Source organism: Monodon monoceros, unplaced genomic scaffold (genome assembly GCF_005190385.1).
Source record: "Monodon monoceros isolate NGI ecotype Baffin Bay Population unplaced genomic scaffold, NGI_Narwhal_1 Super_Scaffold_12, whole genome shotgun sequence".
Taxonomy (NCBI): domain Eukaryota; kingdom Metazoa; phylum Chordata; class Mammalia; order Artiodactyla; family Monodontidae; genus Monodon; species Monodon monoceros.
Window position 1 is genome coordinate 867,365 of NW_021703768.1, and position 20,611 is coordinate 887,975.

At 66.0% G+C, this 20,611-nt stretch overlaps 2 protein-coding genes across 12 annotated transcripts; one reads left to right on the top strand and one right to left on the bottom strand.

The window, feature by feature from the left end:
* The first annotated feature begins 3,042 nt into the window (after window positions 1–3,042).
* RNF223 (ring finger protein 223) lies at window positions 3,043–6,177 on the top strand. Of its 3 annotated transcripts, none has more exons than XM_029218889.1 (2): window positions 3,043–3,200; window positions 4,067–6,177. In XM_029218889.1, exon 2 carries the CDS (start codon window positions 4,638–4,640, stop codon window positions 5,394–5,396), a length of 759 nt encoding a protein of 252 aa, XP_029074722.1. In that variant the 5' UTR covers window positions 3,043–3,200; window positions 4,067–4,637; the 3' UTR covers window positions 5,397–6,177. The 3 variants fall into 3 exon arrangements, with proteins under 3 accessions (XP_029074722.1, XP_029074725.1, XP_029074724.1); XM_029218892.1 differs by having other exon boundaries at window positions 3,058–3,200; window positions 4,629–6,177; XM_029218891.1 differs by lacking the exon at window positions 3,043–3,200 and having other exon boundaries at window positions 3,228–4,323; window positions 4,629–6,177.
* Window positions 4,804–19,217, bottom strand: LOC114893227 (tyrosine-protein phosphatase non-receptor type 11-like). 9 transcript variants are annotated; one of them, XM_029218886.1, is made up of 14 exons: window positions 19,179–19,217; window positions 13,170–13,292; window positions 11,975–12,172; window positions 11,133–11,319; window positions 10,937–11,056; window positions 10,626–10,739; window positions 10,368–10,464; window positions 10,046–10,125; window positions 9,532–9,687; window positions 9,189–9,320; window positions 8,328–8,482; window positions 8,155–8,222; window positions 7,817–7,965; window positions 6,249–7,516 (listed from the first exon to the last, which is right to left on the bottom strand). In XM_029218886.1, the coding sequence occupies exons 1-14, from the start codon at window positions 19,190–19,192 to the stop codon at window positions 7,241–7,243; spliced, it is 1,869 nt and encodes a 622-aa protein (XP_029074719.1). In that variant the 5' UTR covers window positions 19,193–19,217; the 3' UTR covers window positions 6,249–7,240. The 9 variants fall into 9 exon arrangements, 7 of the variants coding, with proteins under 7 accessions (XP_029074721.1, XP_029074719.1, XP_029074717.1 ...); XR_003792854.1 differs by lacking the exons at window positions 6,249–7,516; window positions 13,170–13,292; window positions 19,179–19,217 and adding exons at window positions 4,804–5,021; window positions 7,647–7,744 and having other exon boundaries at window positions 7,854–7,965; window positions 9,532–9,711; window positions 11,975–12,399; XM_029218888.1 differs by lacking the exons at window positions 6,249–7,516; window positions 13,170–13,292; window positions 19,179–19,217 and adding exons at window positions 4,804–5,021; window positions 7,647–7,744 and having other exon boundaries at window positions 9,532–9,711; window positions 11,975–12,399.
* Window positions 19,218–20,611: the final 1,394 nt, after the last annotated feature.

A 20,611-nucleotide genomic window follows, 5' to 3' on the forward strand; every position in this document is an offset into this window, starting at 1 on the left:
AGGCCCCCAAATAGTTGGGGGGGCATCACTGGACTCGTGAGCCCGTGACCCTGATGGGCATCCTGGCCAGAAAGCGGTGGGCAGGGTTGGGGGGCACCCGAGATAGGGGTGGGGCAGCTGGCAGGCGCAGGGTGTCTGGGCCGGGCACCACGCACAGCCGCCTCCCCAGTTTCTCTCCGTCACCCATTCCTCACCCGGACTCCAGGCCCTCACGTAAGAAGCCAAGATAAGGCCGATTTGTGGGCTAGTCAGTTCGGGCCAAAGCAGGCAGGTGGGGCGCCTGTCGTCCCCCCAGCCCCACTGTGTCAACCGCCACGGGGACCCCTGCCCCGGGAGGTGAGCCCGGCCCGGGGGCCACGCTGCAGCTCGCTCGTCCATTCATCCGCTCACTCAGCGCCGGAGGAGCACCCAGAGCTGTTAGAAGTCAGAAGTCAGCAAGAGGCCGCACCCACTGCAGAGGTGGGAGGTGGCAGCACAGGGCAGGGCGAGCGGGGCCTGAGGGGGTGACCTGAGGGCAGACGGCCTGGCAGGGGCCTGGGCGCCGGGCCCCAGTAGGAGCCGACTTCCAAGGCCAGGCCGACTTTGGGGACCAAGCTCACTGCTGGGTGCTGGAGAGACAGGACCGGAGGAGTCCCCCTCATGGCCAGAGGGCCTCACCAAGCCTGTCGGGAGCCCAGAGTGTGTGTGGGGACGGGTGGGCGGGGGGGGGGGGGGGAGGCCGGGCGCAAGTGCGCTCCCCCGAGCCCCGGCTTCAGCCCAGCCTCTGGCCTGTGGGGGACACCAGAATCTACACCCGTGTGGGGACCTCTCCCCACACTGGCCGTTTCGTGTGCCCCTGGCAGCCCTCAGGGATCTGAAGCCGGTCCTCACCCCACCCCTTGGGGGACAGGCCTCTCTCCTGCTCCTCTGGCCAAGGACAGCTTCTGTGTCCAGCCCAGGACTCCCAGGTGTCCTGAGGGCTCCGGGACCCCACATCTGAGAGCCGCAACTGGACAGGGGCGGTCGCCGTGGGCCTCGTTCTCTGCCCGGTCCGGCAAGTGAGTCCCAGCCCCAGGGTCACGTGCCGGCCGCCGTGCTCCCCTCACGCGTGCACACACCTGCACGTGCACAGACACCTGCACACGTGCGCTCGCACACCCAGCCGGGTTGGGTTGGTGAACAGCTCACCCACTCAGGCGAAGCCCACGCTCACACCTGGAGCAGCTGCTCTTCCCTCGTGAAGGTGGAGAGCAAGCAGGTGTGTGGGGACCAGGTGGGCCCCAAATGTGCTGAGATCCCGTGCGGTGAGCCCTGGCCACCACCGCAGATGGCACATCCCTCAGGTGTTCCTGTCCCCTTGCCTCTGGGCACTGACTGTCCACTGAGGAGCCCGGAGGTTCCCAGGAGCCCTTGGGAAGGTGTTCTCAGAGGACCGAGGATGCCTCCTGGAGGCAGCATGTGACCGACCCCGAGTCCCATCTCGCACGGACTGGCCCGCCCCTCACAGAGACTCCTCACCCCCTCGTCAAGCCCCTGGCTGAGGCTCCTCCCCCCTCCTGGAGCACACGGGAGCCCCAGCCCCTTCCTAAGCCCAGGTCCCCTCCGCCCCTGCAGCTACCCCACAGCTCAGCCTCCTTGTGGCTGCAGGCCTGGCTGCCCCCCCAGCCCGCTGTGGCTCCTCTTGGGGTCTGGCCCAGGCAGCCTGCTCTGGGCACCCACCTCCTAACGCTGAGGGAGGGCACCCACCTCCTAACGCTGAGGGAGGGTCTTCCTCTTGCTGACCTCTGACTTCTGTTGGCTGTCAGTGCCTCTCCTAGTGCTACTGGGGCTGGGCAGCCTCCGGGGGTCCTGGACTACCCGCTGAGGAGTCAGGGGGCCCCTGCCCAGTGGGTGGGGATGAGGTGGGCCGTCCCCCACCAGGGTGGACCGCTGCTCCCAGCCTCGCCAAGCCCAGCATCCCCTCCCCACAGGCTCGTGACTGGGGTCCCATCTCAGGAGGGCTGGGCCCCAAGTCTAGATCAGGTGCACACTGAGGTGTGCTGCGTGCGGCTGGGGGGTGGGGGCAGGGACGCCACGGGGTGTGGGGGAGAGCCTGCTGTGACCCTGGGGCCAGGATCAGGTGTCGGATGGGGGAGCCCCTGGCTAGGACCCGGGCCCCTCCAGCCCAGCCCTCACCCCCTGCATCCTGCCCTCCAGCCAGGCCTCTGCACAGGCTGGCCCTGTGGTCTGCTGGGACCCCGTACCTACTGGCTGAAACCGCTCCCCGTCCCCCGGGAGACTTCCGGCTCCCCTGGCTGGGTGGGCGCTGCCTTGGAGTCCCTGCCCTACATGTGTAACTGAGGTGCCCCAGCAGGCGCTCCCCTGAAACAAGTTCGTGTGGCCAGCCTGGCACCTGGCCCGCCCTCACCGCTGGCTCAGCCCTTGGGTGCTCCCAGCCCTGACCCCTCACCCCACTCTCTGGACCCAGAGCAGGGAGCTCCCTCCCGGCCCCCAAAGGCTGTAGGTGGGGAGGGATGGGCGGGGGCAGCAGAAGCCCAAGTCTGGGGTGGGCAGCCACACGGATGAGGCAGGTGTTGGGGCGAGGGGCAGGGGCTGCTCGGGCAGCACGTCAGTGAGCTGATCGTGAGTGGGGGGCTCCTGGCAGGGACCCTCCGGGGGGCCCACCCAGGAGCTCAGGTGCCGCCACCTGGAACAGGGTTGGTGAGCAGATCTGTTTCCGGAGGGGCTGCTCTGGCATCTCAGGGGCCACGGGGGTAGGGGAGAGGTTTCACCCAGGCATCCAGCCACCCCACCAGACCTGCCCAGACTACAGAGCCCTACCGACCCCTAGCCCCACCCCAGGCTCCACCCCAGACCTCTCACTTCTGACTCCCCGCCCTCGGCTGGCTGCCCAGCCTGCCAGGGACAGGACAGAAGGCCAGCCAATCCCGGAAGCGGGCCGCGCCCCCGGCCAGCATGATCCCAGCAAGTGTATAAATACACCTGCCGGGAGCCCACGCCCAGAGAACTCACACCTGCCTCAGACAGCGCTCCACACCTGGAGGAGTGCACACACCCGCCCCCCCCCCGGCCCCCCGCCCCCCCGGCGGCCCTGGAGAGGAACAGCAGCCAGGCCCGGAGGGGAAGGACCCAGCGCTGCCAGGACGAGTGAGCTCGCGGCCGCAGCCTGGCCGTGCCAGCCAAGAGGGTCGTGCCTGGGCCCCGCTGACCCCGGCTACCAGGTAAGGCTGGCTCAGCTGGCACTCACCTCTCACCTGTATGGGCTCAGGGTGGGGCCCCTCCTCAGAGGGATGGGGCCTCCGTGCCAAGGAACCGGTTATGTGGGGTGAACTGGCTGGGGCAGGACAGCCTGTAGTACCCCCAGACCCTGCTGAGGCTGCCGCCTGGCCTGTGGTAGCTGCTGTCACCAAACGTAACGACGCTTCATGCTGCGACGCCGGGGCACTGGTGATGTCACAGTGACGTCACCGTGACTCACGGCGGTCACCGAGCCTTCGTGACACGTCACTGCGAAGTCATCCCACCACCGCTCCTGGACTGACCAGCAAGTCAGGGCCAGGTCACCCCTGGGGGGCCTCCTGGGCTCCATGGGGTCACGTGGCCAGCGTCTTCCCAAGGCCCTGGCCTCCTCCGTCCGTCGTGAAGGTGAAGGGCGAGCCAGCCCCTTACCCGCCCTCCTCCAAGCAGGAGCCACGTGGCTGCCTGGGAAGGAGACGTGGGCCCCGTGAAGGGGCAGCAGGCAAGGGGGAGAACGTCCCACTGCCTCCTGATGGCAGCTGTGGCTGGTGTGACGCTCCCAGGTGGCGGGCCGGCCTAGGGAGGATGGCTGGGGCCCATCCAGCACCCCGCCCCCCGCTCCCCTGGCCACAGGCTGAGGATCACTTCCAGGCCCTGAGGGCCAGCACCAGGCAGCCCTGCAGGTTCAGGCCGTGGCTGGGGGACAAACCTCCTCCTCGGGCCACGGCCACCACCCTTGCTCGGGCCCTCCAGTCTCCCGCAGCGCATCCAGCTCAGGCCGGCTCTAGATCCAGAGTCCCAACCCTCACCCAGCCAGGCCTGGCACCCACCCTCACACAACTGCCCGCAGATCGTGCATGCCAACCAAATCGGCCGCCCACACTGGGATCTGTGTTCAAACCCACTTCACCTGACCCAGAGCCACACTCCTCCTGTGAGAGCCTGGGCCCCGCTGGCTGTCACCCCAGCCTCCGAGCCGCCTCTTCTGCACCGTGGCTGTTCTGTATCATGTGCCCAGGGCCCACCCTGGCAGAGCCCCGATGTAAATAGTAACTGTTGTGGGCCATCGTCATCATCACCTTTATTTCTGCCCAGTGGCACGTCCAGGTAGGCCAGGGCTGGTGGGAGGGGTCTACAGAGCAGTGGTCCACAGGGCCCAGGCAGGCTGGGACACCCCAGGATGCTGAGCCCTGACTCAGCAGGTGAGGGGCTGGGGAGTGCAGGGTTACAGCTTGAGCAGAAAGACCTTGAGCCAGGGACAGGTGGGACTTGGTGGGGGTGCCTGCAGATGGGCAGTGTCCTTCCCGGAATCTCTGGGTGATGCAAGAGAGGGACGGGGAGACAGCGACAGACAGACCTTGCAGGAAAGGGGCAATCGAGGTCACTCACAGGGGTCTCTGTTTGTCCCACAGCCCAGAACCATGTCATCAGGCCCGCAGGTGTGGCACACGGCCCTGCCGCCTGCCGGCAGGAGCAGCCCCACCGCCACAGTGCCCAGGTCCCGCAGCTCGGCCGGCAGCCCCAGGTCCCCCGGCAGCCCTGGCTCAGAGAAGGCGGCCTCCCCGCTGGAATGCTCCATCTGCTTCTCGGGCTACGACAACATCTTCAGGACACCCAAGGAGCTCTCCTGCACCCACGTCTTCTGCCTGGAGTGCCTTGCGCGGATGGCAGCCGCCCGGCCCACAGGCCAGCCGGGTAGCGAGGTCGTGCCCTGCCCGTTCTGCCGGCGGCCCACAGCCGTGCCCATTGCCGGGGCCCCCGCGCTGCACACCAGCCGCCAGCTGCAGGCTCAGATGCCAGCACACCTGCGGCGGGAGGAGCCCGTGTGGCTGGAGGGCACCAAGCTGTGCTGCCGCCCGCCGCCCTCTGCGCCTGGCCCTGCGGCGCCCGGCTTTGTGTACGTGGATGTGAGCCCGAGCAAGCCCGCCACGCCCGCAGCACCCGTGCCCACCCCGGGCCCTGCCCGCCGTCAGGGCTGCCTGGCCCGCTGCTGGGCCTGCCGCAGGGACTGGAGGCGCGCGGCACTCATCGCCGTGCTGCTGCTCGCACTCTTATGCGTGGTGCTCTGGCCCGTGCAGTGCGCGCTCAGGACCGGGAGCCTGCACTGCCTCCCCCGGCCAGCCCCCGCCGCCGCCCCCGGCGCCGCCACCTTCTCGCTCGGGTCCCTGGCTGACAACTAGGGTTACCGCCCCCACCCCCGGGATCCCAGAGGAGCCCCCTGGGATCTCTGAGGAACCCACACCCGGTTCGGCACACCTGCCCCCGCTCTCTGGGGCTGGCTCCTGTCGGGCGGACAAAATGGTCCCCCGAGCTCCCAGGGATCACAGATCCCTGTGGGCCTCAGAGGCCGCCCCCCTAACTTCCATCTTGCAGATGGGGAGACTGAGGTCCAGGAGAGAGCTTGGCGAGGCCCCTTCCCCGTACACACTGTGAATCGCACGCAAGACCAGCCCCTTGCTGAAAAGGGAGCGGGCTCGCCATCTTTCTTTCATTTTCACATTTCGCCCACAGCTCCTCCCTTCCCCAGGCAGGGCTGGCCCCTTCCCTCGGGTGGCCAGGGGGACAGAGGGCAGTGGCGGGGAGCCCAGCCCACCCTCCTGAACTGTACATTTTTAAATAAACTATTTTGTACTCGCAATTGGTAAGGGGTCCTCACTCTCTGTGTCCTCTTTCCTGCACCATTAAGCCCCTCCCTCCAGAAAAACCCCCAGTCTGCCCCTTCTGCAAAGACCCTCAATCCAGAGGACACCCCCACTGGACTGCACTCCCAGCAGCACCTAGGGTGGATGGTCGCAGGTTCTAGGGCGTCCGACTGCTGTCCCCTCTGGGCTGTGGATGGGCTGCGGCACTTCTGGACTTGGCTGCCCCCGGGGGCCGTGAGGCTCTCCCAGGGAGATGGAGAGGGCCTGGGGCACCTGGGGCAGGCGGGACTGCTGTGGGGCCTTGGCCTGGTCCAGGGCCCTCCCCCCCAGCCCCCACCACGGTCACACCAGGCCGCCTCCCCCAGAAGTCACGGCCCCACAGTCCCGCCTGGAGCCCTGACTGGAGGGCCGCAGGACCCCGTGGCCCCCGGGAACCGAAGTCCAAGTGTGCACGGAAGAGGGGCTGGCGACAACCAGCGTGTCCTGAAGACCCACAGACCTCAGGCTCCTCCAGCAGACCTTCCCGGGCTGGGCCAGGCCTGGCTGGTGAAGCGAGTGTCGCGAGGGCGGGCGGGAGTCCTGCCAGCCCCCACCCCTCCCCGACCCGGTTCTGCCCTCAGCCCCAGGAATCCTGCACTGCCAGCTTGGCATGGCAGAGAGGCCAGGCCGGTCTGGCTCTCGCACAGGTCCAGCCTCCTCACCCCTCACCCCAAAGCCCAGGACTTCCTGCTCCTACCAGCTGGGCCTCTGGCTCAGGGACGCCCTGGGGAAGCTGGGCCCAGTCGTGGGGACCCACACGCTCTCTTTCTCCAGGCCCCAACAAAGACGCAGAACTGAGAAGAGGGCATTTTACTGAGGGGACCACAAAGCCACAGGGACATCCATGAGGGGAGGGTGCAGCCGTGGACCACAGGCCAGTGACATCACACCATCACAAACCAGCCAGGCACACATGGAGCCCCGCCCTCATCACCGTGGTCACACAAGCACGTCACATATTCTCTCATTCAACAAACACGTGTCCACTCGTGACAGCAATGTGACGGTCTGGGCTAGGCCTGGACACGGCAGGGACGGAGCCACTGCCTGGCCCACATCCTAGACCACGGCTGTGGGCAGGGCTGAGAAGCAGCTTTGAAGGGGTGGGGGGCATGCAGGATGCAGGGGAGAGGGGCACAAACGCTGGTGACCACGGACTGGCACTCAGTTGCTGGTCACTCGTGTCCCACATACAGGCTGACACTCAAACGGGTGGCACACACAAGGTCACACATCGTCACTGCGCCGTGCAGGTGGTCACTGGTGGCCTCCCACACTGAGACAAACCGCAGCCCTGCAGCCCTGCCTCCCCTCCTCCAGGAGGGGCAGGGACACCGGATCTCCTAAACTTCCCTCACCATTTCTGGACGTGCAGACCTGGTCAGGGAGGGTCTGAGGGGCAGACCCGGGACCCCCGCCCCCCAACCCCGCAACGCTCTGGGCTGGGCGCCGGTCTGCACAGTCCTAAACACAGTCCTTTGGAGGAACGCGAGGGCCGGCCTTGCTGGGCTCCCGCCTTCTCGCACGGCTCCAGCCCCAATCGGGGCGCGCGCACTCGGGGCCCTCACGGCCAGAGGCGCAGCAGGTTCTCGTACACGTGGCCGGAGGCCTCCGGGGTGCTGCGGGCGGAGACGGGCTTCGGCTGGGGGCCACCTGCGATCCCGCCCCCTCGCCCCGGGCCACGCCCCCGAGGCCTCCCTGCCGGGACCCCGCCCCACCCCCAGGCCCGGTCCCTGACGCCCCACTCACGCCGCCGGCGCCCGGGACGGCGCGGTTCCGGGGCTACAGCCGGGGTCGGCGGGCGAGGCGCCCACCTTCAGGGAGTCGCGCTCCTCGGGCGGCTCGCGCTGAGGGGAGGGGCCGCTGGTCACCATGGTGATGCCCCCGCTGGTTCCGCCCCGGCCCGGCCCTGCCCCCACCTGCTCGCGCAGGCGTAGCTGCTCGCCCCGGATGTACCGCTGCAGCGCCAGGTACACGAACTTGTACTGCGCCTCGGTCTGCACCATCCCCGAGCGCTGCCGCCGCACATGCTGGATCGTCTTGGGGACGTCGATGTCGCAGTCCAGCCCTGGGGACGAGCGAGCTCAGGGCGGGGCGGTGAGGCAGGGAGGAGGTGGGAGGGCCAGATGAAATAGGCGGGGCCGGCAACTGCAGGAGGGCGGGGCTAGATGGAAGGGGAGGGGCCGGTACCGGGGCGGGGCTAGATGGGAGGGGGCGGGGCTCGGTTGCGGGGCGGGGCCTGCCTGGGGTGGCTCACCCTGCCTGCGAATGACGTCCACCAAGATGTCAATCACAATGATTGTGCCAGTGCGTCCGATGCCGGCGCTGTGGGGACGGACCAGGAGGCCTGTGGCCAGTTGACGGGACAAAGCCGTGGCCCCTTCCCCGGTCGCACCTGTGCCGCTGGCCCCGCCCCGTCCCTGGTCGCACCTGCAGTGCACTACCATGGGTCCGGCCCCCGGCATGCCGCTCTGGGCCCGGTTCACCTCGTCCAGGAAGCCAAGGACGCCGGTGGGCTCGGCCGGGACTCCGTGGTCCGGCCAGCCGAAGTACTGGCAGTGCGCCACTGTACGCGGTGACTCCTCCTGGGCAGGGCGGGCTGGTGAGCGCCAACCGGGGGGTCTGGGCGGGTCCCAGGCGCCCCGCGCAGTGTCGGGGCTGACGCTGCTGTGACCCTCGGTGGGGAGGGGCCCAGGGACTGAACCGGGAGGAGGCAGGCTGTGGCGCGGTGGGGTTTGCCAGAAGGAGTGACCAGCGGGGCCCGGACAGAGCAAGAGGGAGTGGGAGGAAAAGATGGGATTCAGGGCTTGGGGGACCCCCCAGATGGCCCCAGGAGGCTCAGGTGCCTGGGGAAAGGAAGAAGGATGGTCTGGGGGAGAGAGCAGCGTTCTGGGAAGTGAATTCGATTTGGGAAAGGCCAAATGCAGAGGCTGGCAGGACCCCCCCAGGTGCTTAGACAAAGGGAACTGGCCAGGAGGGATCTGTGCCTGGGACAGGAATGGGCACCACCAGCGTACAAAGGAGGCCGAAGGTGCTGAGACGGCCCAGGGAGGGCTGGAGGGAGAGGTGCATGTGGGTGTGAGGCCGCCCTGGAGCCAGGCAACTGTGGCTGAGAACGTGCCCGACTGGAAACACTGCCCAGCAGAGCCCAGTCCAAGACTGTGCCCACTGGATTGAGGGACGTGCAAGCCACCAGGGCCAGCCCAGGGCCTCCTCACCCCAGCGCAGACCTGGGGACTTCCCGACCACTCTGACCCTGGCCCCACAGGTCTCATTGCCCTCCAGGCTCACCTGGTCTGCCCGCCACACCTGCAGCTCCCTCACACAATAGCCCTGGGCCTGGTGCTCAGCAACGTTGCACACACGCAGGCGGCCATACTCTTGGCTGCCGTGCAGCTCTGGCCAGTATCGGAAACACTTGTTCTGGGAGGGTGGGGGCATGGCATCAGCCATACTGGAAGACCACCAGCACCCTTGCCCCTCTGCCCCGTGGGACACAGATGGGGTCTCTTCAGTGCCCTCCCTGCTCCCCCAGCATCCCTAAGACTGAAGAAGCAAGGCTGGGCCAGCACCAGCACCGGTCCAGTGGGGCACGCGGCAGGCGGAGGGGAGGGACACGAGCCTGAGCCCCTACCCGGCCTCGCTCCACCTCTCTGGTGGTCATGACGATGACACGCGTGTTCTCCTGGTGCACCATGGCCCAGAAGGCAGCCGCCGTAGTTGGCAGACAGCCCTGGGTGGCGATGTACACCTTGCCTGGTCCGTGGCCTGGCTTCTCCTCTGGGTCACTCTGAAAGGAGGTGGGGTCCACTGCCTGCTGTTTCCAGGGATTAAAGTGCCAGAGGACCAATGCAAGTTGATGCAAATGATATGCAAAGTAGCCCAGTGGCTCACACGCAGTCCGCCGAGGGTGGGAGGGTCTTAGGACCAATATTTAGTCCAGCAGGCTCTGAAGACCCCTCTGAGGACCCCTTGTGGACTGCCGCACCCTGAATATCTGAATATCCCCCTGAATATCTATTGTCTTGCCAAGGTCCACGGATCACTTCAGAGCTCCAGGCTCATTATTATGGGGGATGGGGTGACTGGTGTTTGATCCACGCGGGGCCACGTGTGCAGCTGGCCACCCACACCTCATGCACACTCACCCTGATGTAGTTGGCGTTGATGTAGTCGGCTCCAGGCGCGCTGTCCTCCACATCACGCAGGATGACACGGGTGGTATCAACTGGGAAGGGAAGATGCCGCTTAGGTCTCCAGGGCAGAGGGGATGCTCGTGGACCCCACCTGCTTCCTGGCCCGCTGACCCGTGGTGAGCAGAGACAAAGGACGAAGGGGCAAGAGGGGGCATCACACTACTGGTGGGGAATGACCCCTGCCTTCACCCTCCAGGACCCCTCTGCCAGATGGGCCCCTGAATGTGGTGAATGGAGCCCTGGCCCCCCATGTGGCCCCAGGCCCCGGCCTCACAGGGGAGGATGTTCTTGTATCGGTTCTTGGGCTTGTTCTCCAGCCGCTGGCCCTCTTTCCGGGGATACAGGAGCCGGCATTCCTGCTGCTGCAGCATCTGGGGGAAGTGGGGCTTTAGCCCGTGGCCCCAACCCTTCCCCGGAGGCCTCAACACCCGCTCACACCCCCTGACCCACACCCCTCTGCTGGCCCTTGCCACAGGCCCAGAGGATGGGAGTTGGGGCGGGTGGGGGGGCGGAGCGGGCAGCAGTCCGGCACCTCGAACTCCTCCCAGAAGCCCTGCTTGGCCTTCTCGCTGGCATCCATGGCCTCGTTGAGCTCCCGCACACGGCTCTCAATGCTTGTGGCGCTGATTCTCGTGGTCTTGAGGGGCTGGCAGGGAGAGGCCCGCGTCCAAGCTTAGCAGGGTCCAGCGGACCCCACAGTGCCCCAGCGCCCACACCCTTGCCCTCGGCCACCCGGCGCCAGCCTGGTGTCCTTTTTCCCGGGTGGGGCTGTGCCAGAATCCCTTGCCCCCCCAGGTGGAGAAGCCCACTCAGAGCCCAACGTTCAGGTGCCCAGGGGCATACCTGCTGGAGGTGCACTACAGTCCCCGACCTCTCCACCAGAGGGTTCTTCCTGTAGCATTCCACCAGATCTCCCAGGGTGTCAAACCTCTCGCCACCTCCCACATCGTACTTCCCATCTGGCTGTGGGGACGGCAGTGAGCGGCCGGTGGTGCCCCCTCCCGTGGGTCACCCCCCAACCCCGGCCACTGCCTCCTACCTGGAAGTGTATCATGACATGGGTGACGCGTGCCTGGCGGTCCGCCCTGTCCAGCTGCTGTGTGAGCACTGACAGCACGAAGTCCCCAGGTTTGCTCTGACTCTCCCGAACCAGGAAGCTGCCCGGACGCCCCTTCTGCATCAGCAGCTTCTCGGCCTCCTGGCCAGACAGGTGCCCGTGGTACCACCTGGCCGAGACGGCACAGGTGAGACCAGGGGCCCCGGCCTGGCCAGGTGAGGGACACAGACCCACATGTAGCCTAAGGCTCTGAGACACAGATACCGAGAGAGGCACAGACCCACCCAGACCTCGGGGGCCCAGGCAACACCCGCACCCAGGCCAGCCTCCGTCAGCCCTGCCCACCTCTCCGACCCTCCTCCGACCCAGAAAGCAGCAGGAGGCAGGACAGGCGGGCCCTGCAGTGCCCCAGGGTGACCACCAGGTGGCAGCCTCGTCCTCAGCAAGGAGGGGCAGGATGGTCTCCCCAGGCCAGCCGCACCCTGCTTCCTCGGCAGATGCAGCTGGCTCAGACCTCCGCAGTGCACATAGGGAAACCGAGGCTGGGGGAACCTGCTCTCCCCAAGTCACAAGCCAGGAAGGCAGGGGGCAGGCTGGCTGCAGCCCTCCCACCCCGCACTCACCCCTGTGGCTGGTGCCTGGGACCTGGAAGAAACGAGGCCAGAACCCCGGGGGAGGGGTGCAGTACACTCCCTCAGCTTTGCCACAGCTGTGCCCAAGCCTGACCCTGAGTCCTGGGGGCAGAGGACACCCAGAGGCCATGCCCAGCGGCCCCTGCCCCCTCGGTCACTCACACGCACACCTGTGCAGACCCAGCTGCTTACCGTTCCGACGTGGGGTCCTGGCAGCTCAGCGGGTGCCAGAGCTCCACGGGGGCCCCGCCACGCTCTCGGAGCAGGCCCCCGCGCTGGCCTGTGTAGTGCTGCACCAGCTCGGCCAGAGTCGCGAACTTCTCCCCTCCGTACAGATCATAGTAGTCGCCTGTGTTCTGGATCTTGATGTGGGTCACCTCGTTGTGGCGCCTGGAAGGGCCGGTGCGCCAGCCGCCGTTGGGGGTTGCTGCTCCCATCACCACCCTCAGCTTCCCGAACAGTCCCTGGGGTTTTCCTGCCCTGAGATCTCGGCCTCTGCTGTCCCCCTGCCACGAACAGCACGGCCAAGGCCAGGCCCCTCCCCTCTGCAGCTCCCCATGTCCAGCCAGTGTCCGGGCCCCACCCTGGGTGGCGGGCACCCCACCCCCACTGCCCATGGGGCAGCCAAGATCGGGCTTGTCGACCACAGGCCTGACTCTCCCTTGGCCTGGAGGCCGAGGCTGGGGCAGCCTCTCCGGACAGACTCTGCCTCATTCCAGACCACCTGCCCAGGTGCTCCAGAGGATGGGGGACTGGGGCCCCGAGACTGCTTCCCCAGGTGTCCCAGTGTGGCCTGGGAGGCCCCAGGAGAGAATGTCTGTGTCTCCAAGGTGAGGGAGGTCCATCCTGAGGGCTAACCTCATCCCGCCCTCTGCCCAGGTTTAGTAGAAAACCCGGAAGGATCTGGAGCCCTTTGGGCAGACCCCTCCCCAGACCCCAGACTGACCCGCCTCACCCAGGGTGGATGGACATGGATCCGGCTGTCCACTCTGCTGGTCGTGACTCCTCCTGCCCATCCTCCCCGCACATTGGCCCTTTCAGGGCTCCGGCGAGACCCCCAGTGGGCGGCATCCCCAGGAGATGGGGGCACGATCCCGGCCATTGAGGCCCCTCAGAGGGTGGGAGGGAGGCCCTGCCGAAGCCCACCTCACGGAGCCCTCCCTGAAGGCCTCTCTAAGTGGCCCCCTCCTGCCCAGAGGCCACCTGGCCAGGAATGCCAGACTCCCCCCCAAGATCTCGCTCCCAGCAGGGGTCCTCACTGCCCACCCCCTCTGGAAGGACTGGGGAGCCTGATCCCCAGCTGTGCCCCCAGCTGAGGGTGTTCCGACCCCTTGAAGTCTTGCGGGACCTCGGGGCCTGTCCACACCCGGCAGCACCACCCACCCACCTGACGGACAGTGTGAAGCCCCCTGGGCGGCTCTTGCTGGGTCTTGCCAGGAAGCTCCCGTGCTGGCCCTTGGACAGGAGCAGCCGCTCCGCCTCAGCCCCACCGGTGTTGGGATGAAACCACCTGGAACGAGGACAGCAAGTTGGTGACAAGAGAGCCAGGAACACTGGGCAGTACTGACCACACCCACAATGCCTGCTGGGGCTGCCCTGTGCTCACCACCGTCCTTGAGCCGTGACCACAGGGTCTGGAGTCCGTGGGGAAGGAGGGGGCGTTGGGGGGGACCGGGGACACAGGTGGGCAGACACTGACCCACAGTGGCAGGTGGGGAGGGCAGACCCCCTCCAGAGCCCCCACAAGGACACCAGCAGGAACCTCAGCTCAAGCCCTCGGCCGTCTCTCCCCCCGCCCACCGCCCACCGGGCGCCCCAGCTCAGCCGAAGGCACTCGGGAGCCCCCACGGCCACCCAGGGCTCCCTTCCTCCCCTTACAGCCCAGCAGCAGACCCTGGTGGCCCACCCCTCCCACCTTCACCGCCCCTCCCGGTCCTGGCCACCACCCTCTCCCGAGGGACCCCAGCATGGCACGCCAGTCATTGGGTCAGCACCCCCGGAACGAGAGCACAGCCCACAGGCCCGTCACCCCGGAGAGCGCCCCCCACCCTGTTGCCGCCTGCTAGTCCCGGCCCCTCACCCCACCAGGCCGTGCGCCTCAGGGCCTCTGCGCCAGCTGTTCTCGGCTCCCGGCCCACATCTAGTGACAGGGGACCCTCTCCCCTCACTCTGCGACACCTATTCTGCTTTATTTTTCTTCCCAGTATTGGCACCTTCTTGACATATGCTACATATTTATTGGCTTGTAGTCTATCTCCTTGATTTTAAGCCCCACAAGGGCAGTGTGTACGGCAGGGTTGAAAACAGAGCCTGGGCATTAACAAACATCCTTGAATTCAGAAGTGAGCGACCTATGAATGGGTGGTGGGTGCTGGGCGAGCCCAGAGAGTCACCATCTGTTCTGCTGGGGGTCCAGGCTGAGAGGGCTCAACCCCACCCCCGCCGCTGCCACCGCTCTGGGACTGACCTTCACAGCCTCCCGCACGAGATGCGGGGACAGGGCAGGGGGACCTCATCAGGACTGCACACGAGCCCACGGCTGAGATCATATCATGACTGCTGTTAACTTTACCCCGGTGGCTTCTGTCTCCGTGCGTCTCCCCCATTAGGGCAGGAATTTCTGGGGCTGGGATTAAATCGTACTCGTGCGGTGGCCCCAGAGCGTCTCAGAGCAGGGTCCCTGCACGATCCCCCAGAGGGACACTGTGACACAGTATCTGGCCTTCCATTGGCAACACTGTGTCTCCCAAAGGTCACTGCAGGAAGGGCTTGGGATCTCTGGTTCAGAGGTGTGTCCCCGGTTCACCGTGCAGGTGACACACGGTGTTGGGGGTAGTCCTGCCCCATCCTGCATCCAGTGGGAAACCAGGGCCCCCAACTCCAGCTCTGCTGCCTTGCGACCCCCCCAGGCCCCGTCCAGTTGTTTGCAGTCATAACCCGGGCACAAACGGGGTGGGGCTGCTGTGCCCTGGGCAGACCCTGCCCCGCCCCACAGTTGACCCAGTACCATCTCGCCCCACTGAGATCTTTCTGGAATGGGAATCAGATCACATCTCTTGCGTAAAAGCCAGCCTGCACGCCTCCTCCGGTCCTCCTGCCGCTCCCTTGCCTCTCCTGGGCCCCTTCGTCCCTGCCGTCAGCTCCTTCCTGAACCCTCCAAGGAGCCACTGTGCTCAGTCTACATCGCGCTGTCTGACGCACAGCCCATGGCAGGTGTGGGGTGTGCAGGTGAATGGATTAAAATTCAGCAGAATCATAATCCCAGTTCCTGGGTCACAGTGGCCACGTTTCACTGCTGAAAGCCACGTGTGGCCACTGGAGGCTGTCGACTGCGGGTGGGAAAGAAATATTTCCACCATCACAGAAAGTTGTGGCCTGTGCTGGTCCACACTGCCCATCTTCGCCTGAGTCACCACAGACCTGTTTCCCTGGGCTCTCAGGGTCTCCCCCGGCCTCCCAGGGCCAGTGGTCAGGCCTCCTTCCAGAAGCACGTACTCCACACGGGAGTTCTCCACACTCCCCTGGTTTCCCACCTCAGCCGGCCTGGGTCCTCTCCCTTCTTCTGACCCCGCGGTGCTGGAGCCCCACCACCTGTGCCCTACACGTGTCTCCACGTCCACGCACTGTCTACATCTCCAGCCCCACCTGGGCTCTGAGCTTCAAGCTCATAGACACAACTCTTTCCAGTATCTCTGTCTGAAAGGTAACAGCATCTCTATCTTAACGTTTGCAAAATTCAAAACTCCTGATAGGGCCCCTGTTCTATGCGCTCCTCGCTCAGTGAAGGGGGTCACCGCCTGCCCATCACTCAGGTCCCTGCCCTCAGCTCCCCAGCACTCTCCCAATGCTGTGCCCTCTTATCCTGACCTCCAGACACCCCAGAACCAACCGCTTCTCCCACCGCCCTGGGACCAGTGCCCACCGGCTCTTGCCTGGACGGCAGTATCGACTCCAGGTCTCCAGGCCTCATGCCTCACCCTCAGCAGAGCCATGGCAGACAGAGGGGTTCTCAGAAAATGCACATCAGAGCCGTTTAAACCTTGCCAGTGGTCCTGCGTGGCTCTCAGGACGCTCACACACACCTCAAGGACCCCCCACTAGAAAGCCCCTCCCCCTGTTGTCCATCTCTCTGTTCACTGACGTCACTCCACATCTGGCCGCCTCCAGCCGGCCCTATGGGGCACGGCTCACGCTCCCTCCCTGACCATCCCGCTGCCCCCGCCATCAACGCTGCAGCTGCATCACTGGCCCACCTTCCACGTGTGGCACCTGCAACAGCAGACGGGCAAGTACAGGCTTCTGCGTTTACCTGTCTCCCCGTGTCTTCATCACCAGACGTGAGCCCTGGGGGAGGACAGGCTCCGTTCTGACCTCCATGGCTCCCCAGGGTCCATGTACTGGTTCAGAGAGGCCCAGAAGCTCAGGTGACCTGCACAGGGCCACCCAGAGCTCCTATCCAGCTCTCCCCGGAGGAAGGAGGGATGCCACCAGCCAGGCACTTCCTGGGCACTTTCTGGGCCTGGGGTCGAGCTCCCTCCCGTGCTGGCTCTAGAGGAGTGGGGCCTGGGGGCTATTTGGTCGAGTGGTTCAGCAGATGAAGCTACCAGGGAAGGCTTCCAGGGGGAGGAGCTGCCACATGATGACCTCCAGGGCCAATCACAGGACAGCAGGCGAGGCCACCAGGAAAAGGGCGAAGGCCTCGTGCCGTCAGAGACGCGGCAGTGTGTGTGCGGGGGACACTGGAACCCAAATGAAGGCCTCCGACCCCCCCACCCTGGGGCCACCCACTCTGCTGAACCACATCCTGTGCCCAGATGCCGCCTCCCCCAGTCCCAGCAGCCTCAGACGCCAGTCCAAGATGGGCGATGCCCAGAGTGTGGGACCAGGGAGAGAGGGTGGAGGCCCAGCATCAAAGCCACAGAGCAAGGTGAAGGGCATATTGTTTGTCCTTTCTGGGACTCTCGTTCATACTTTCCATCCCTCTCTCCTCCCCGAAAGCTGCCCCGGCTCTATTGGGTGGAAATCTCCAGGGGTGGCGTATCCTGAGAGGACACGGCAGCTCACACCACAGCAGCTGCAGCCCCAGGCCAAGGTAGGCCTCACTCCCCCGACCAGGCCCAGCGGTGGAGCCAGGTGTCCGCAGGCTGGCGCAGCCGGCGGCCCCTGGCTGAGGGGCGGGACGAGGTGGGGAGGCTGCAGTCCCGTCTCCAGTCTCCACACCAGGGTCACTTCTGTGCCAAAGGGCTCCCTGCTCAGTGGCAGGTTGGTGACTCAGCTCTGCCCTGGTCACATGGTCAGGCAGGCCTGGGAGAGGGGCAGGTGAGGTGGGCAGGGCACACTGGGCTCCCCATGGGTCTAACAGCCTGGGCCTGCCAAGGCCAAGCTGAGCCCAGTCAGTGCCCCGGAGTCCAAGAACAGCCCAGCCTGAACCCACTGGCCACTGTCTGGTCCAGCTTTCTGTGTGGCCTTGGTGTCCCAGCTGTAGATGGCACAGCTCCAACCCTGGGACCCTGGGAGACCCATGAATGGCCTGTCGACACGCTTACAGACACGGTACAGGGGCTGGACACACCTGCAGGGAAGACATTGTCATGATGGTGGGAGATATACAGACAAGTGGGGAGGGTCCCAGGCTGGAACTCCAGGGCTGGGGACCCCAGAGCACAGTCAGTGTTCTTCTCCATCTCCCTGCCCCCAGCCCCTCCTGGTCCCAGAGGAACCTCAACCAAGGCCTGTCCTGTCTATGCAGAACCGAACTAACCAGAGACACGCTTTCCTCTCTAATCTGGAACAGAGGGGGAGCTCGAGGGTGCTCAGCAGCTCCCCATAGGACCCGGCTCCTTCCCGAGCACCAATATCAACACGTCAGGCAGCAGCAGTAGGCAGGACTTGCGCCCAGCCCTGCCCACAGCACCGGAGTCCTGGGGCGAGAGGTGCCGATGACGGTGCCCGTTGACCCACAAACCACAGGGCGAAGGGGAGGCGCCACAGGGTGGGGGCAGGTGTAGGGGGATGGGCTTCGCTTGGGACTTGGTTGGGCCTGCCCAGGCCCGATAGGGGCGTGGGCAGGGACCCGGGGGCCAGAGGAGGGACCGTCCAGAAGGCCATCACAGGGCGGGGCAGGGAGGGTTGGCGAGGGCGGGCAGAGCCGCACCGGGGCTTTCCCAGGCTGGCCCAGGGTCACATGCACATGACGCGGACATGACCTTTTCTGAGCACCAGAACTTGCCTGGGGGACAAGGAGTGAGGCCAGTGGAGCCCGAGCGGTGGTTCCAGGCAGAGCCCAAAACATCCTCCTGCCTGAGCTCCAGCTGGATGTTAAACCTGGGAATTGCAGGGCTCTGGGGCTGACAGGTTCCTGGAGACCCAACCCACTTCCACTATTCCTGAGCCTAAGAGGGCCCTCGACCCTGCCGGAGGCCACCGTGCCAGGCTCACCACACCCCTTGTAGGGATTCTGGAGCCCTCACCGCTGACGCACTGCCCTGGCCCCGCAGATCAGATCTTGTCCAGCCCCCTCACTGATCTAGGGAGTCACTCGGGGTCTTAGGGCGACCCTCCCTGTGACCTTCAGCCTCACCAAACCCCAGAGGGGCTGTTCCGGATGTGCCAGGAAGTGGCGACAGGCGTCTCACAACTGTGGCTCACCACAGACGTCCACATCCAGCTGGGGTCTGAGCTCACAGGAGTGTGTGCACACCCGGAGGGGGGGGCGGTCTGGTGGAAAGGGCAGGAAGGGCAAGTCCCGTCTTCCCTCTTCATGGAGGCCAGAAGCTGGCTTGACTTGAGCCCCGTCCCGGGTCTCACACACACCCCTGCCAGGGAGCTCACCCCTAAACTTGGTCCTTAGGAGGGTCGGGTCGGGGTGGGGGATGAGCCTGTCAAGGGACGGCTGATCCTTGCAGGTCAAGGGGCCACAACTAGAGGGGGAGACCAGAGCCTCCAGGATGGCCCTAGTTTCAGGACTGGGGAAACGGGGGACCCCACCAGGTGTAACACATCTCTGGTGGCCCAAAGGGAGCCTGGAACAAAGCAAGGAGTCCAGGGGAGTGAGAGAGGGTCTGTTACTGACCTGACACGTGCTGCCCACTCTAGGCTCCAGCCACTGCCACCCAAGAGCACCATCCATTCCCGAGGGTCAGGGTACCTCTGACCCCCCACCGAGACCCAGTCCCCGATCGGAAAGAGTCCCATCCACCCGCCGGGGTGAGGCTGGGCCTTGCTGGCCCGGGACGCGTGGAAGGGGGCAGGTGTCAGAAGGTCAGGCCTGAGCGCCACCGGTCGGGAGCAGGAGACGTCCCGGGGAGCATCTCGCCCGCACCCCCTGTCCGCGCCCGTCGGCCGGAACCGCACGTGGTGGGGTCCCGGCTTCTGGCCACCGGGAGGCCGGGCTCACCTGCGCGAGGTCATGTCTGCTGGGCTCAGGGTGCTCCGGCCGCACGGAGGAGGCCCCGCCTACCTCGAGGATCCGCCCACCGGAGCTCCGCCCACCTTAGAGGTCCCGCCCCTCCCGAGCTCCCTTAAAAGGAGCCGCGCCCTCAGGTCTCGCTACGGTACTGGGAGGTTGCACCAGTTCCCCAGGGCGCCGGGCTTCAGGACGAGGGGCTCACGCCACATCACGGGCTAGGAGGGCGAAGGCGCCAGGCGGCCCTGGTCCGAGAGGCGCGTTAAGTGATTAATTATGTGTCCTGTTCGCCTGGGTGCTTTCCTTCCAAGAACCTTTCGAGCTCCGCCTCCGTCCTGGGGGAGGAGGGGCTGCACTCCCCGCACCCTGGGTGGAGGGGCTCGGAGCTAGAGAAGCGGGTGGAACAGGTCCCACCGGCCCCGCGTCCCGGAGGGGGACCCCAGAGGGGCGGAGGTGGGAGCCCACGTGATAACCAGCTCTTCCCTCTTAGCCGTCCTAGCTTGGGCTGCCGGCTCCCCTTCTCTCCACCTCTGCCACCCGCCTAGTCGCCACACTTCCTAAGTGATGCTGACACCCCCTTGACCTCAGGGCCTTTGCTCCTGCTACAACTGCCCCCACCAGGCCGGCTTTCCCTGGGGCCCGCTGGCCAGTCGCCTGGGGGTTTCACCCTTCCTTGCCTGGGCTCCTAACCTGGGGATCCCGTTAGGACTGTCAGGGCCTGCCCAGCGCCACGCCGCGCCCCCCCCCCCACCTTTTCAGGAGTGGTACACCACCAGCTTGGAACCTTCTGCTGCTTGCAAGCCCTGATCCCAAATCACCACCACCAGTGCCGAGAGCAGGTTGGAGTGCCCCTCGCCCTCCTTGGCTTTTCCTCTTCCTCACCGTCCTGACAACATGGAGGGTCCTGCACCCTCAGCGCTTGTTGCCCCGAGAGCTCCTCCTTCTGGAAGCATCAGCTCCCAGAGCACCCTCTCCTGGTCCTCCCACCGTGGGGGTCTCTTCTCCCCTCACTCAGCCGAGCCCACCTACTCCCTCATGTGCCTGGCCTCAGCCCAGCTTCCCCTCTGCTTGGTAGCCCACGGCCTCCTGGACTCCACTCAGGCGGCCTCAGCCCCTCAGCCCAGCCACTCCAGACGCAGCAGGGGGCCTGCCCAGGTGCCCCTGCTCCTCAGTCAGTGCCTCCCCCTCCCTGTGTCCAGCCCACACCGGCCCACCAGGGTCCCCTTCCCTCAGGCCTCACCTCCACCCCATCCTGGCTCCCCCAGAGGCCCTCCTTGCCCTTAGTACCGCCAGCCCGCTCTCCTCGCAGCCCCTCTTCCTATCCTGTGCTCACAGACACCCGGACGTAGGCTGGTACATGTGCAGACGCGTACACACATGCACACGTGGCGGGGGCTGCAGCCTGCCCGCAAGGCCCGCCATCC

Excerpts from the sequence above, each read along its gene's own strand:
- LOC114893227 (XM_029218882.1), bottom strand. The coding sequence starts at position 12,399 with ATGGGCAGTGGGGGTGGGGTGCCCGCCACCCAGGGTGGGGCCCGGACA. Across the intron at positions 10,126-10,367 it reads ATACAAGAACATCCTCCCCT|TTGATACCACCCGTGTCATC; the intron begins GTGAGGCCGGGG and ends TTCCCTTCCCAG. Across the intron at positions 7,517-7,646 it reads CCGTCCCGGGCGCCGGCGGC|CACCCCGGAGGCCTCCGGCC; the intron begins GTGAGTGGGGCG and ends CTCCGCCCGCAG.
- RNF223 (XM_029218889.1), top strand. The coding sequence starts at position 4,638 with ATGTCATCAGGCCCGCAGGTGTGGCACACGGCCCTGCCGCCTGCCGGC.